Source organism: Agelaius tricolor, unplaced genomic scaffold (assembly GCF_023055355.1).
Source record: "Agelaius tricolor isolate 1412-34295 unplaced genomic scaffold, bAgeTri1.0.p SCAF_14, whole genome shotgun sequence".
NCBI classification, from domain to species: Eukaryota; Metazoa; Chordata; class Aves; order Passeriformes; family Icteridae; genus Agelaius; species Agelaius tricolor.
In genome coordinates, this window is record NW_027269274.1 from 9,464,972 (window position 1) to 9,478,106 (window position 13,135).

The window sequence follows — 13,135 nt, forward strand, 5'->3', positions numbered from 1 at the left end:
GGATGCCAGGCTGGAGGAAGTGCCTTGTTTTTTGTCTGCAAAGAATGCAGGGCAGAGGTAAGGCAAGAGGGGAACATGACAGCAAAGGGGAGATTATAATCGAGGGGATGTCCTTGGGAAGGGGTTGAATTCAATGCTGCTTTTTCTGCTCATAGATATTGTTAAAACTGCAGGATTCATCCCGAAACTTATGATTTTTTATTTAAAAGAAATGAATCCACAGTGTAGCTTTCCCATAAGAAAGCACATTTCCATCTTGAAATCTGTTCCCCTTCCAAAGTACTGGTCTAGATGCTGCTAGTGAATGCATACCTGCTTTGCTTACAGCTCTGTCTTTAATCTGAACCTGGCCTAACAGAGCTTTTATGGTGATAAAGTTGTCTATCAAAAGCATCTACCAGAGCATAACATTTGGGAGCTCTAAACCTCATGCACCTACTTTATGGCCTTTTTCTTTTAAAGCAAACACTGAGCTATTGATTGTGTCAGGTAAAGAGACACATGCTCGTTGTAGCTGTAACTTTCCAAAGAGGCTACTTTCTAGCTGTGAGTTTAAACCCTGTTATTTATGTTCATTTAGTGTCACAATGATGATGTAAGTCATATTTATATCACTTCTTGTAAAATGCTTCTGTTTATATCCTGCTGTTTGAGCTGAATTATTTTAAACCAGCAGGCTCATGGTAGCAGATTCAGGTTTTCTGTTATGTTGGCAGAAATCTGGGTCCTATAGCACATTACTCGGCTACTTTGGAGGAGGGGAATAATTTATATTACTAGTCTTTGCACAATAATGTTGAATTGCAGTTGATGGTTTTTTAAAGTACACTGAATGGTGCCATTACAATCTGAACTGGGTGGGATTTCTGTTCAGTACAAAGCAGCATGGTTTTTTCCCTTAGACCAACAGAAATCTCTAGCCTGAGGTCTTTCATTTGTCTTCTCAGGCTAGAAATGCAAGAAATGCAAAGATGTGACTCTTTAAGATAAATAATAGTGGAAACAAAGTATACACAAATTTTTTTTCTGTCGTTGCGAATGATCTTTGAATTGCACTTTGAGATGCAAACATGAAGACATCACTTCTGCACACTTACTCTTTATGGAGGGTCTGGTGTCTGGTTCTTGATACTGAGCAGAAAATGGGCTGGCATAATAGAACAAATTATTGCTGTACGTGTGGTTTCCTGATGCATTGGAAAAAATCAGATCTATGTACTTGGGCAGGACACAGCTCTGGCACGGGGTCATTTTTACCTTGATGCACCAAAGAGATTTAAATCAGCATAATTGGGGATGGGGTTTCTCTACCATATGGGCATTGATTACCTAGCAGTCATCCACCATCTGCCTGCATAGATGGCTAAGTGGCAGCTATGATTAATTTATTAAGAGAACAAAACTATCTTGTATATATAATCCTTCTCAGATACTCTGGTAGCGAAAAGCTGCTGTTAGGTGTTTTAGAATTAAGAGAATTTCTTTTCCCTCACTGTAGCTCAAAGCCTTGGTCCACTCTAGTTTGGATTTCTCTTTATTTTCTGCAGTGAGGTTTATCTGCAATAAGGTGCTCTTTCACTATCCATCATCCTGTCATTTATTCCAAAAACATGAAGTGAAAGACATACGTTGTCTTTCTGGACAAATTAGCTGAGGAGAGGCTTGTTTGAGGAGAGGCTCAAAGGCTGTTGAAGGTAATTTTCCCAGGAAAAGAGAGAGCAGTGTCTAAGGAAGAAAGGAATAGCGGTGGATGGCTCTCTCCCGGCTCCCCTCTGCAGCGATGTCCCGGAGCTGTCACTCGCGCTGGCAGAGGGACCTCAGGGCGGTAGATGGCACTGCGAGACTGTCATTGCACTGTGCAACTCCCGTCTCGGCGGGACCGTGAGCGCTGGGCAGAGGTGAGCTCGCATGAATGAATGTCTCCCCTGCACCTCCCTGTCATCTCACCAGCACTGGAGGGGTAAATTGGTTTCTTCTCCCCACTCCTCCAGTCTCATGTAAATTTAGGTGAGAAATAAGACAAGTGGAGAACCCAGAACTGCAAGAAGAGCTGGTCCCAGATTTCCAGGTGCCAGTCTAAGTTTGGTGAGAGTCAGTGGGACTTGAGTTTTGGGTTCTACTTTGGCCAGGTCTCTGCAATAAAGGTTGGACAAGTGCTTTTATGTTAAGAGACTGAAATAGCTGCCATCCTTTCCATCTCCCAGCTGAAAATGGCTTTTCAAGGGCTGAGATTGAAGATTAAATAGGTAAAGAGTTATCCAAAAGGGTTGTTAGCTTTCTAGAGACACCAAAACACACATCCTAAGGAAATCCATGTTCCTTTTGCTTGAGTGATCCCTGTCCTTTTGTTGAATGGGCCTTCAGACCCTAATATGAAGGCTACTCCCCATACAGGCCTTCCCATACAAATGTTACTTTAAATAGAACTCCAGAAGGCACCTAAGTGTTGCTATATGTATCATGAAAGTTTAGACTGATTGTAGATGTTATTTTAGCAATAATTGAGAAAAGAAATATTGAGTTTCTGTGCATAGAGAGAGCTTGAAAGTGTGTGTGGCACTGCTGCTATTAGTCAAATATAGACAAGTGGAATGAGAACTAGAATAATACTTCAAAATTAATAACTACATCAGGCAAAAGCCCAATGATTTCTTTATTAAGGCCTTGATGAGTGCCAAGCAACCCCTCAGCTATACCAAGGAGCCATACAAAATGTTAATTCCTGTATTTTATGAAACACTGGAGGAGGGAGCCCACTCTGCAAGAAAGTGAAGGGGGCTTTACATTTTTTTAGCTCTTGCCCACAGTGCTTGTTTCCTTGCCAGCTGATTTGGGAGACATCAGAACACTGAAATGGCAATTATTGTATTTTTCTATCCCTTTTGAATGTACATGCAAAATTACAGAGTGCTTCCATTAAGACCAACAGTCAATATCAATGATTTGCAACTGTCTTGCCTCCTTCTCTGATCTGAAATAGACTGCAGTCATTAATGTGCTACTGACAGCTGGAGCTGGGTCACAATGAGAGGGACCAGGAGGCAAGACAGTCACAGTAATGACTTTTAACATATGTTGACAGAGATGTAGTGTTGCTTTCTGCACCCTGCTCTTTGCTTGAACTGCTTCTGTTCATCAACCAGAAAAAAGAAAACCACTTAATTTTTTCTAATGGCAATATTGAAGTTGGTTTTTATGAGATTCAAACAGTCATGTGCTTTACTGAGAGATGGATGGATAGTGTTTCTCTGCTTACTATCAAGTGCAGTGGGTTTTGGTGGAGTAGATGAGTGCTTAATGTCAACTCTGGTTAAGGAGGGAGCCTGAGACTGGCATGAGTGAAGGCTGGGTCCAAGCCTGTCTTCATGTCATCTGAGTCACCTGCCAGTGATGCACAACAGTAACTCACCTCATAAATTCGTTTTCCACAGCTCCTGGTTCATAAGATTCTGGATAGTGTTGGATCAGCAGGGCCAAACTTTTGGGAGTCAAACCTGCCAGTTGCTACCCCGAGTCTGACTGTCCAGAGCAGCTGGGATTGGATTTGACTTCCCTTCCACTGTAGTTCTGAATGGACTTCTGGGCATGGCAGATACTGTAGTCATGTTAATAGAAGGCACAGAAGTAGTTCCATTGTGTATTTTTTTCATGCTTGTTAAAAGACACTGAGCTTCTTCTTCTTCTTCCTGGAAGAAATGACAAATCCCTGGTGATCAACTTTTTTTACTTGCACAGCTGGTAACCAAGAAAAATGCAGTTTGGGAGTGCAGGAACAGCTTAAAGATCCTTTCACATAAAGAACAATTTGTCAATCAGGAAAACAAAGCAAAATGTAGAGCATGTCCTAATGGGGAACCTTCCCAGGCTGTCTGGTACCTGGCATTCTGGGAGGTGCAGAGCCAACTATGCTACACCTGATAGCTCTTTCACTTAAGTGATCTGTAAAATTTCCCTGGGGCACCTCTGCAATGAGGAGCAGAGATGAAACCTTACATAGCCAGAGGCAAATCTTGCTGCTAAGTGGATGCCTGGAATGAAAACCCCTATTTAGCAGTGGGATGGTTTGGAGATTTCTGCTGTGGGTAAATGGTGGTAAGCACAGTACTTGCTTGAAAGGGTTATGTGGCTTTATGAAGGTAAACATTTGGACATGATGATGTGATGCTGTGTATATGTCTAAGGCAACACATGGTGTGTGCAGGGAAAAAGCTAATATGATAAAGGAAAGGAGGGTGTTCTGAAAGCAGTTTGAAAGAGAAAGAACATTTCCAGCAACTCCATCTTCAATCAAAAGTTAGAAAATGGCTCTTCATTGCTGTGACCAAGTTCAATCTTGTTTTTAAATTCTCCTGTCTTCCAAAGTAACACTACAGATCACACAGCAGCTTCACAATGACCCAGACAAAGCTGTCTACTGGTGAATTGCAGAGATTTTCACACAGGATGGGACCAAAAGTACTGTCTCTTATGTTGCATGGTTGTAAACAAATATTAACAGTATCAAGCAGTTGTATCAACTGCTAATGCTTCAGACTCTGCTGTCTGCTTCCATGTGGAGGATAGTACACAGAGTAATATGTAGCTTGCATGGCCACCTTGGATATTGAATTTCTGACATGTTTCAGTAGCCTGGAAATCAACGGGCAGCAGGTGCAATGGAGCTGGGGGCACTGAAGGGCCCTAAATCCTCCTGTCAGACTTTGGAGTCTTGTTTCAACACTGATGGTTTGGGGCATATGAAGTGAGGAAGATGCAAAGCTTCTCTGTCTTGCTACACTGTGGTCCTCCCAGCACCATATTGTGTGCTGGGTCACTGGCAGGTAACTGGGGATGGTCTCTGTGGTGGGGCATTGGCAGTAAGTGACAAGATTAGGTTTGGGAACAAGGTGGACAGTCAAATGTCATGTTGTTGGCAGAAACAGTGACTGATGTCTGTGACTTGCTCTAAACAGCATCTATAAGTTAAGAACCCTCAAGGGAAGCAAAACCAAAGCTTCAGCACTAGCATCAGTCCAGCAGCCATCTCAGCAAAGACAGCCTTGTGCCCAGCAGAAGAAATCTGCTGACAGTGGTGTTGCAGAAGTAGAGAATCAAGCAGGGAAACCCCTGGGTTTGTTGGTCACAGGCAGCCTCACTTCTTCAGCACTCAGAGCTTGTTGTACATGTACTTTGTGGGGTTCCTGTATAAGGAAGATGACTTTGGAAGGAGGTGAAGGGTGGGTCTGAGCCCCTTCATGCTTATGCTGTGATTTCCAGCAGAGGAGATGAAGAATCAGCTCTGGAGCTGAGTCCAAGTGTGCCTTTGGGACAGAAACAAGGAGCACTTCAGCTCCCTTCCAGCACAAACAGAGCACAGAGGTGACCATGTCCTCAAGGAGCCCATGAATGGGGTGTATTCTTGTGTCAGTGAAATCCAAAGACATCTGTCTAAAAGGTATTCAGCCATTCAGAGAGATGAGTATCACCCAGAAGTGGCAAAATGACAGATTGCTTCCAGCCTTCAGAACCTAGTTGGACATGAACTCTTCTGCAGAAATCCATAGTATGAAGTGCCTGACAAAAAGCAGGCAACAAAACAAGTAAACTCTTTGCACTGCCTGAATTGAAGGCAAAACCAGAACCAAGTTGGATTACTAAGTAAAGTTGCTATTAATCAATCTCTGGTGGTCGCAAAGTGAAGATAATCCACTTTAAAATTGCCTTTAACCTTCTACCATGACAGGATCATTATTAAATTCCATGATCTCACTGCTGTGTAGGGGTATAAAAGTGAGTGTAGCAGCCAGTGAGACAAACCCATGTGACACTGTGTTGTGACAGAGATTGATGCTCTATATCCCCACTACCCTTCCATGTGCCTGAGAGGTGAAAGTAGAGACTGGTTCTGCATTAATGCAGCCATGTGCTATTTACATATCATGGTGGGATGGAAATAAATTTCCTATAGTCCCTGCCTTCTCCATGTACAGCTGTAAGGATACAGGGTGCACTGCTTCAATACTCAGCAAAGTAGCCCAGCTTTGGTAGAGAAAGAAAATTTATCTTTTACTTAATTAAGTCTAGGAGTGGGAGTGAGAAAGGAAAAGATTATTCTAGACACCTAAATAGATTTCCTTTGTGTAGGATTACATAGGTCAAAGTAATTTCTAGCTTGATCTGAACTATTGAGTGCTGCCTGGCAGTAGCACCAGGCCAATATGGAGGGGAGGGAGCCCACAGTCCTCTCTGTTTCCCCAGAGGGTTTCATGATGCCTCCAGATCACTGTTGAAGTAATGCCACGTCACTAGTGACACATCTGCACTCAAGCTGCTGGGAGTGGTGGGTGGACAGAACACCACTCCTAAGGGTCTCCCAAGTGCCAGATCCTCATGGATTCAGACATGGCAAGAGAGGAGCTCTTAAGTCACTTGGTTTGGGGCTGAAAGTGGAGATTGATTCATTTCACTGACTTTCCTTGTTGCAGGGAGCCAGCTTACTCTTGCTGTGAGATGATGAAATGAGTAACCCTCAGAGTGAGGGAACACATGACAGGAGAGTTTGAGCTGGAGCTGTCTGGAGGCAAAGAGTTCAAGTCCACAAAATGGAAGCTAGAAAGTCTGGACATTCTCCCTTAACACCTGCAGGAAAATGGGACTTTTACATAGGAGCCTCCTCTTGCCACACAAGTGGCATCACTGTCTATCATCCGCCATGTGCATGCAACGTGCAGGACAAGTGAGATCCATCCCATTTGCAAATCCTGGTTTGAAGGCTTTGACAGCCTGAACCATTGCTCAGTTGCCAGCTCCTGAGATTGGAAAATGTGGTATTTTAATATTATTTTTCTTACAGCTATAGTGGTACTTAAAACACAGTGGAGCTATCTATCCCCTCTTCTGTGCCACTGAAAACTGCAGGGAAGGAGAGTTAGGATTTGAAGCTACCCAGGACCATAGAGACCATGCTCTCTACAACCCATTAAGAGCAAACCTCTAATTCAAGACCTCCCATTGTTACTCCAGCCCTAGCGAGGTACCCTGTAGGGGGATAGAATATAAGAAAATAAAGATAGTGTAGAAAGTAATCTTACCCTTAAGGAGCTGCAGCTGGGCCAATTATCAAAGATTGGGAACAGCCTGACTTTAACAGGCCACAGGTGTAACCAATGAGAAGAAGAGTGCTATAAAAGAGTGGGGTTGGGTTAAGAGAGGATTAGAGGTCAGTTGGCTGCTTTGTGAAGAAGAAGGGGTTAGTGCTTGGAGGAGCAGCAGCCTACAAGAACCACTAAGAAGGTGTGACACTTTTGTGATAAGGAGACAACAGTATGGAACCCCTGCAATAAGATGACACCAATTCCCCAATACACATGCAAGGAAAGCTTGGTTTCTGTACTGAGCCATGCTGCCTATTTAGGCTGCACACACTGCAGGGCAGAGACCTTTTCTTTTGCCCAGCTTAGGAGCAGCTGGGACTTTAGTCTTGCTGTACTCTGTGTTCCTCAGTGGGGCAAGGACCACCAGCTGCTGAAGCAGCCAATGCACAGGGCACAGAAAAGTCCTCAGTTGATCAAACCAGGTCATCCTGTCCTGGGGCATGTGGCCAAAGAGCAATCTCTGCCTCACAAATTTTGTTTGACAACCATTTCTGCAGGATGGGGGAGGACAGCAGTGCCTTCTAAAGTTGTGGCAGTATCCATGTCACAGTGGTGCCTAAAATCTTGCATCTGGACATTTCAGTTATACAGACAGGTTAGACATTGCTCAGTGACATAGCTATTCACTTCTGAAGTTTTCTATGGGCTTTCTGCTGCTTGAAATGTCCCTCCACAACTTCCCTCCAAAGAAGTATCATGGAGCTGTCTTATGTTGATTGTGCTTATGAATTCCCTACTGGTGCTTCTAGGTATGTTTCATTTTCTCTAAACCAGTTTCCCGTGTGAGTACTGAAGTTAGTGCTCAAGAAAATCTCACCACACTAACTTTGGCTCTTTCTACAATAATGGATATGTCAAATTTTATTCTTAAGACCTCTGAGGTGCTTTTTCATGTAGTAACGATGCTTGCTATTTTCACGTTTAATAATTTCTGTGGTAGTAGTGTCCATTACAAAGCAGTACTGCTGCAGCCATGACAGTCTAAAGACACTTCAGGGAAAGAGTCTTTTGTGAGAACAACCAGTGTAAATGGCAAAACCAGATGAGCTTTTAGGTACAAAACCTGTCAATTTAACATTACTTTTAAGAGCCTCTTCCTCTATCATGTTTGTTTCAGATCTCATTACTTTTCCTGAGAACAATATTAGATCAATAACAATCGCTTTCCTGGAAATAATTTTCTAATGCCCAGAATCTGGTCATCATCGTGCAATTATAAAATACAGCTGAGGAAATCAAGGCACAGAAATGCAGGTGATTTGCCTGTGTGGGTGGTTGAGTTAGTCATATAACTCAGCAGCACTTGCCTCTGTGTGCTGCATTTTAACTGTTGAAGGAGCAGCATTTCCTTTCCCCAGGATTCATCCTGGCTCAGATAAGTCTTTCTCAAAAAAGCTTCTGAGTTGTGCTATCAGAATATTTGGGGTATATCCCAAACTTTCTATAAATTAGCATGGTGTGCCCTGATCCAATCCAGCTGTGGAGCTGTGATTTGTTGTAAGTCCCAAAGGTACAGAAAAATTGCAGGGAAGGGGTGGTGGTGGAGGGGGTGTTGTGTTTTCCTCCAGGGAACAAGCTGTGCAAATGTGCTGTATTTAGCACAAGGAAAGGAGCTCTTCAGGAAGTTTAGCTGGGTGGGGAGTCAATCCCTTCTTATGTTTCTAGTTTGAAGGTAAATGTGGGCAAAAATATATTTTGATGTCTGTGAATTTTTATGTGCTGCTAGTGGGGTATAGCAGGTCTGAGCTATATCTGTGCTCCTGCTGCCAACAGTCCTCAGGAAATCTCTCTTAGAAGTGATTGCTCCAGCTGGCTGGAATAAGCCTTCAGGTGCCATCACTCCCATCACTGTCCTTTAAACTGATGGGTAACTCTGGTTAGAAATATGGAAGGGGATCAGCTGAACAGTGCTGCTCTCTGCTGTGGTAGGAACCTCCCATGCAGTCCTAGGGCATTGCATGCTGCTGTCTGCCTCTGCAGTGCTGCAAACTCATGCTCAAATGAAGAGGGCTGTCTGTTCTCATGAGTTTATAGTCATCCCAGCTTAACTCACTGCAAAAACATGCTACAACAATAACTTCAGAAGACCCTCTGCAGCCCAGCTCCCACATTGCTCTTCAAGAACTTGGGGGCATGGGGAGAAGCTAATTTAACTGTAGGCCTTTAACTCAAGTACCTCAGTTAAGATTCTCATCCCCCAGACTGCCCTAAAGTCGTGGATTTCTGCTTTTGCCCCTTCCTGCAGAAACAGATTTTCTCCCTTGGTATGCTCAGAGCTTTAGGAGGTTGTTTCAAGAAGATTCCCAAGTACCCCTGTGTTGAGCCACTTCCATCTCCACCAGGCACTGCAAAGGTCTCCAGACTCCTGCTGCCCAGCTTGGCATATGCTATGCCACACTTGGCTGGTGGCTCCCGAAATGGCAAATGCTTCTCAGATGTGAGCAGAACACAGAGGGTGAAGCTGCTGCCCCTTGGCAGGGTGCTAGGCTGTCCTACAACAGCTGCTTTTCATGCAGGTAGGGACAGAAAGGCTGAACTGAAAAGCCAAGGTCCATATGGATGCATTCTCTTGCTATTATAGCTGCCCTGTTCCACCTGAGTGCTGTGACACACCACCTCTGAAACTGGAATTAGCTCATCCAATCCCAAGGAGAGCCTGGTCCCTAATATTTTAGATTATAGCAGATGTTGCACATAATGTAATAACTCTCACAAAGGGAGGCAGAGATGCAGAATGAGACCTACCAGATAGCTAATAAAAGAAAAGGCCTCGTGAAGAACAAAAAAAGCTGCTAGTGATTGCAGAGATATGTTGCCCCCAGGAAATTAAAAACAGGAATGCCCTGGCATATGCAATAAAGCATCTCCTTTGTGTCCATGTAAAAGTGCTGAAACCTCTGGTCTATTAAGTAATTGAAAAGATGCTTGTAAGTTTTCCCTATACACTTCAGCTGCTTGAAAGTGGTAGCGAAGAAAATGAAATAGATCAGCCTGGCTGCTGTGTGCAACTTTATTTACCAGAGAAGCAACTTCAGGGTAAACACACGCGTCAATGCACGCACCTGTGCGGGGCTGCCAGGCAGCTGCCGCTCGGTGAAGGGAAGAGGCGCCAGGCTAGAGCTGTAACGGGAATGTAGAATGGGAGCAGTGTGCGCTCCATGTCTTCCATGAGCGTGTATCTGTCCAACGTCAGCCGGAGATTTGGGACCCGCAGGGTGCCGGTGTGGGTCGGAGCCCGGCGCCTGTTTGTAGGCGGGGCCCATCCTGTCTACGCAGACCCCATCGGGGGAAAAATATACAATATACCCATATTGACACGATTTCTCTGTCCCGCTTCCCCGAGTTTGCCGTTCGCTGCCCTCGGCCGCGGGGGGAGCGCACCTGCGCGGCGGGCGGCCCGGGGCTGTGCGCAGGCGGGGGCGGGCAGCGCTCCCCGCCCGGCCCCGTCGCCGCATGCACCGCCCGGCCATAAAGCGCCGGGGAGCCCGGCCGCGCTCGGCAGCGCCCGCCGCTCCCGCCGGGCCCCCCGGGCCCCTCCAGCCACGCCGCTGCCCCGGGGGGCGGCAGCGCTGCCGCGATGCCGGGCTGGAGGAAGAGCCTCGCCCTGTGCCTGCAGCGGATGCAAGAGGACGGTGAGAGCGGCGGGGGGAAAGGAGAGCTGGAGGTGCTCGGAATTACCCTCCGCCTCCCCTTTTCCTTTGGGTTGGTGGTGGTGATGGGTGTCCCTCTGGGAGGAGGACGATCCTCTGCTGGCATGGAGCTCCGCGGATGAAAGGACTGGAGGGGGGGATGCTCTTCGTGCTGATAAACTTTGCCGCAGCCAATCTTCCCTTCCATCCCCGGGCTCGCTTGGTTTCTGCTTTTGTTTATTTTTCTTGTTCAAGCGGTGGGGGCAAACCTGAGCGCGAGGTGACTGCGCGATCCTTTCTGGCTATTTAGAGGGGCTTGTAGTACCTGAGCCCCAACTTTCTAAAGGTGCTGGTGATGCTGTTTTCAGCTGGTAATTTTCTCCAGCGCTAACTCCCCCTGGGGAATAAAGGGTTTGTAAATTGCACAGAGAACGTGTCACGGTAATCTGATTCCTATTGTGCCGCTTACTGTTGCTCACAGTGACTGTGAATTTTTTTGTTTACGTGTTCAAGAGTGTGATGTTAAATAAACGCTGGACCTACGGCTCATAAAAGCAGTGAGAAGACATCCACAAGGTGGCACAGCGTAAGGGAGGTTTAAATGTTGCACTCCGGCTCCTGCCTTTGTAGATGAACAGAGATGAGAGTGGTGGGTAAAGTTTATGTCTCTGAAATCAAGTGCGTTTCTCCTGTACTCTCATGGGACTCAGGTGCAGGAGTTGATCCGGGATAGGCAGAAACAAGCAGGAATGCGTGTTTTAGAAAACTGCTTTTGTGCAAAGTCGCTAATGGCAGGCTTTTCCTTGGACCCCTTCCCAGACTACCTCTCTAGACTGTTCTAATCTGTAAACAGACTTAACAAATATGTGAAGTGGCACTGTTGCAGCATTTAATGTGAGTAATGTAAGAATTGTGGAATTCTCTGAACCTGCTGGTTAATAAGCACAGAGAGAAATTGTGCTGTTAGATCCCCTGCAAGGTGTCAGGACAGAGTCATTAAGCTGCTGTGCCTTTCTGATGCTGATTCCTGGCTCCCACTGCTTTGTGAGAGCACCATCTATTTCTGCTCCTGGTTTGCTCTAGTACCATGGCTTTCCCTTGGAGCCTCTATCCACCCGAGATAGAGCTGTTAAAAATCTTGTCCTGTAGAAGAGTGAATCAATCCCCTGCTCAACACACCGAGACCTGTTGGCATGAGTTCAGCCCTGTTATGGTGCAGTGCTTTGTAACGCTGCTTGCTGCAGCTGGCACGGATGCTTTTGCACCATTGGATCAGGGTGGCTTTGGGAGCCTTATTAAACATTCACAGCAGGGACCTTTTTGATCTACAGCTGCGCTGGGTTACTTTATCTGTGACTTCATATGTGTGTGTACTGGTTCTTGTGCCTGGCTCTCTGTAATGCCTTTCCTTCTCATCCCCCTTCCCTCTGATTTCAGTCCCAGCACTGCAGTGAGTCTGTGGCTGGTGTGCGTCCCTTTGAGTACATTGCATTTATTTCCGTGGGTGGTTCACAGAGTAGTCAGTCTTAGGAAGGTGCCATTTAATCACAGAATGGCTTATCTGGATGGATAAATCTTGCAGGCTTGAGCTGATACGCTGTGTAGAAAAAGATTAGCTGAGCTTGGAGGGAACTTCTTTCCCTTTTCTACAAGGCATCCAGTTTGATGGTTGTGTTATATCATATACCTCTGCAGGGGCAGCAGAGGAAGTATTTGGTAATGTTTTTGTAGCACTGCAGTGTTAACAGGTATGTAAGAGAGGGTTTTGCATCATGACGTGTCCCTGTCTGTGACAGGATTGGAACTAGATGATCTTTAAGGTTCCTTCCAACCCAAACCATTCTATGATAACACTGCAAGAAACATCTGCACTGTTCAGATTTTGATTTTGCAAACCAACCTCCAGCCAGGACATGAAGAAATATTAACTTCTGTTTTTCTTTATTCAGAGCAAGTTATGTCTGCCTTGTTGGCATCTCTATGCCTGTATGGTTGTGATAGGTTTGGGGTGTTTTGATGCCCAAGCTGGGGAGCTTTTCCCCTGGGCATGTGTACTCTGGCCCATCAATTTGTTCACTTCCTCTGAGGACCACAGTACTTTAGCTTCCAAAGGAAATGTCCCGGTGTTCAGCAGGAGCACAATTGTAATTAGAAGAGTGGTATATTTTGGTTACTGAATATTAAAATGATGAGCACCTCTTGCAATTTGCAGCCATTCAGAGATGATGAATTGGAAGCTTCATTAATCACAGTTGGTAGAAAAGGTCAGCCATGGTAAGTCATATAGGGAAATGCATGGTATACACAAACTGTGCTGAAGTATGATTGCCATTTCAAACACCATGCACAGCGAGTCTCTTCATGCACGTTTTG

General features: G+C 45.4%; 1 protein-coding gene across 1 annotated transcript in view; it reads left to right on the forward strand.

Annotated features, from left to right (window-relative positions):
* Positions 1–10,567: 10,567 nt before the first annotated feature.
* GRIP2 (glutamate receptor interacting protein 2) overlaps positions 10,568–13,135 on the forward strand; it is a 248,392-nt gene continuing 245,824 nt past the window's right edge. Inside the window, exon 1 of the mRNA XM_071439565.1 lies at positions 10,568–10,765. Coding sequence (XP_071295666.1) covers positions 10,711–10,765 — 55 coding nt within the window. The 5' untranslated portion in view covers positions 10,568–10,710. The remainder of the gene's footprint in view (positions 10,766–13,135) is intronic.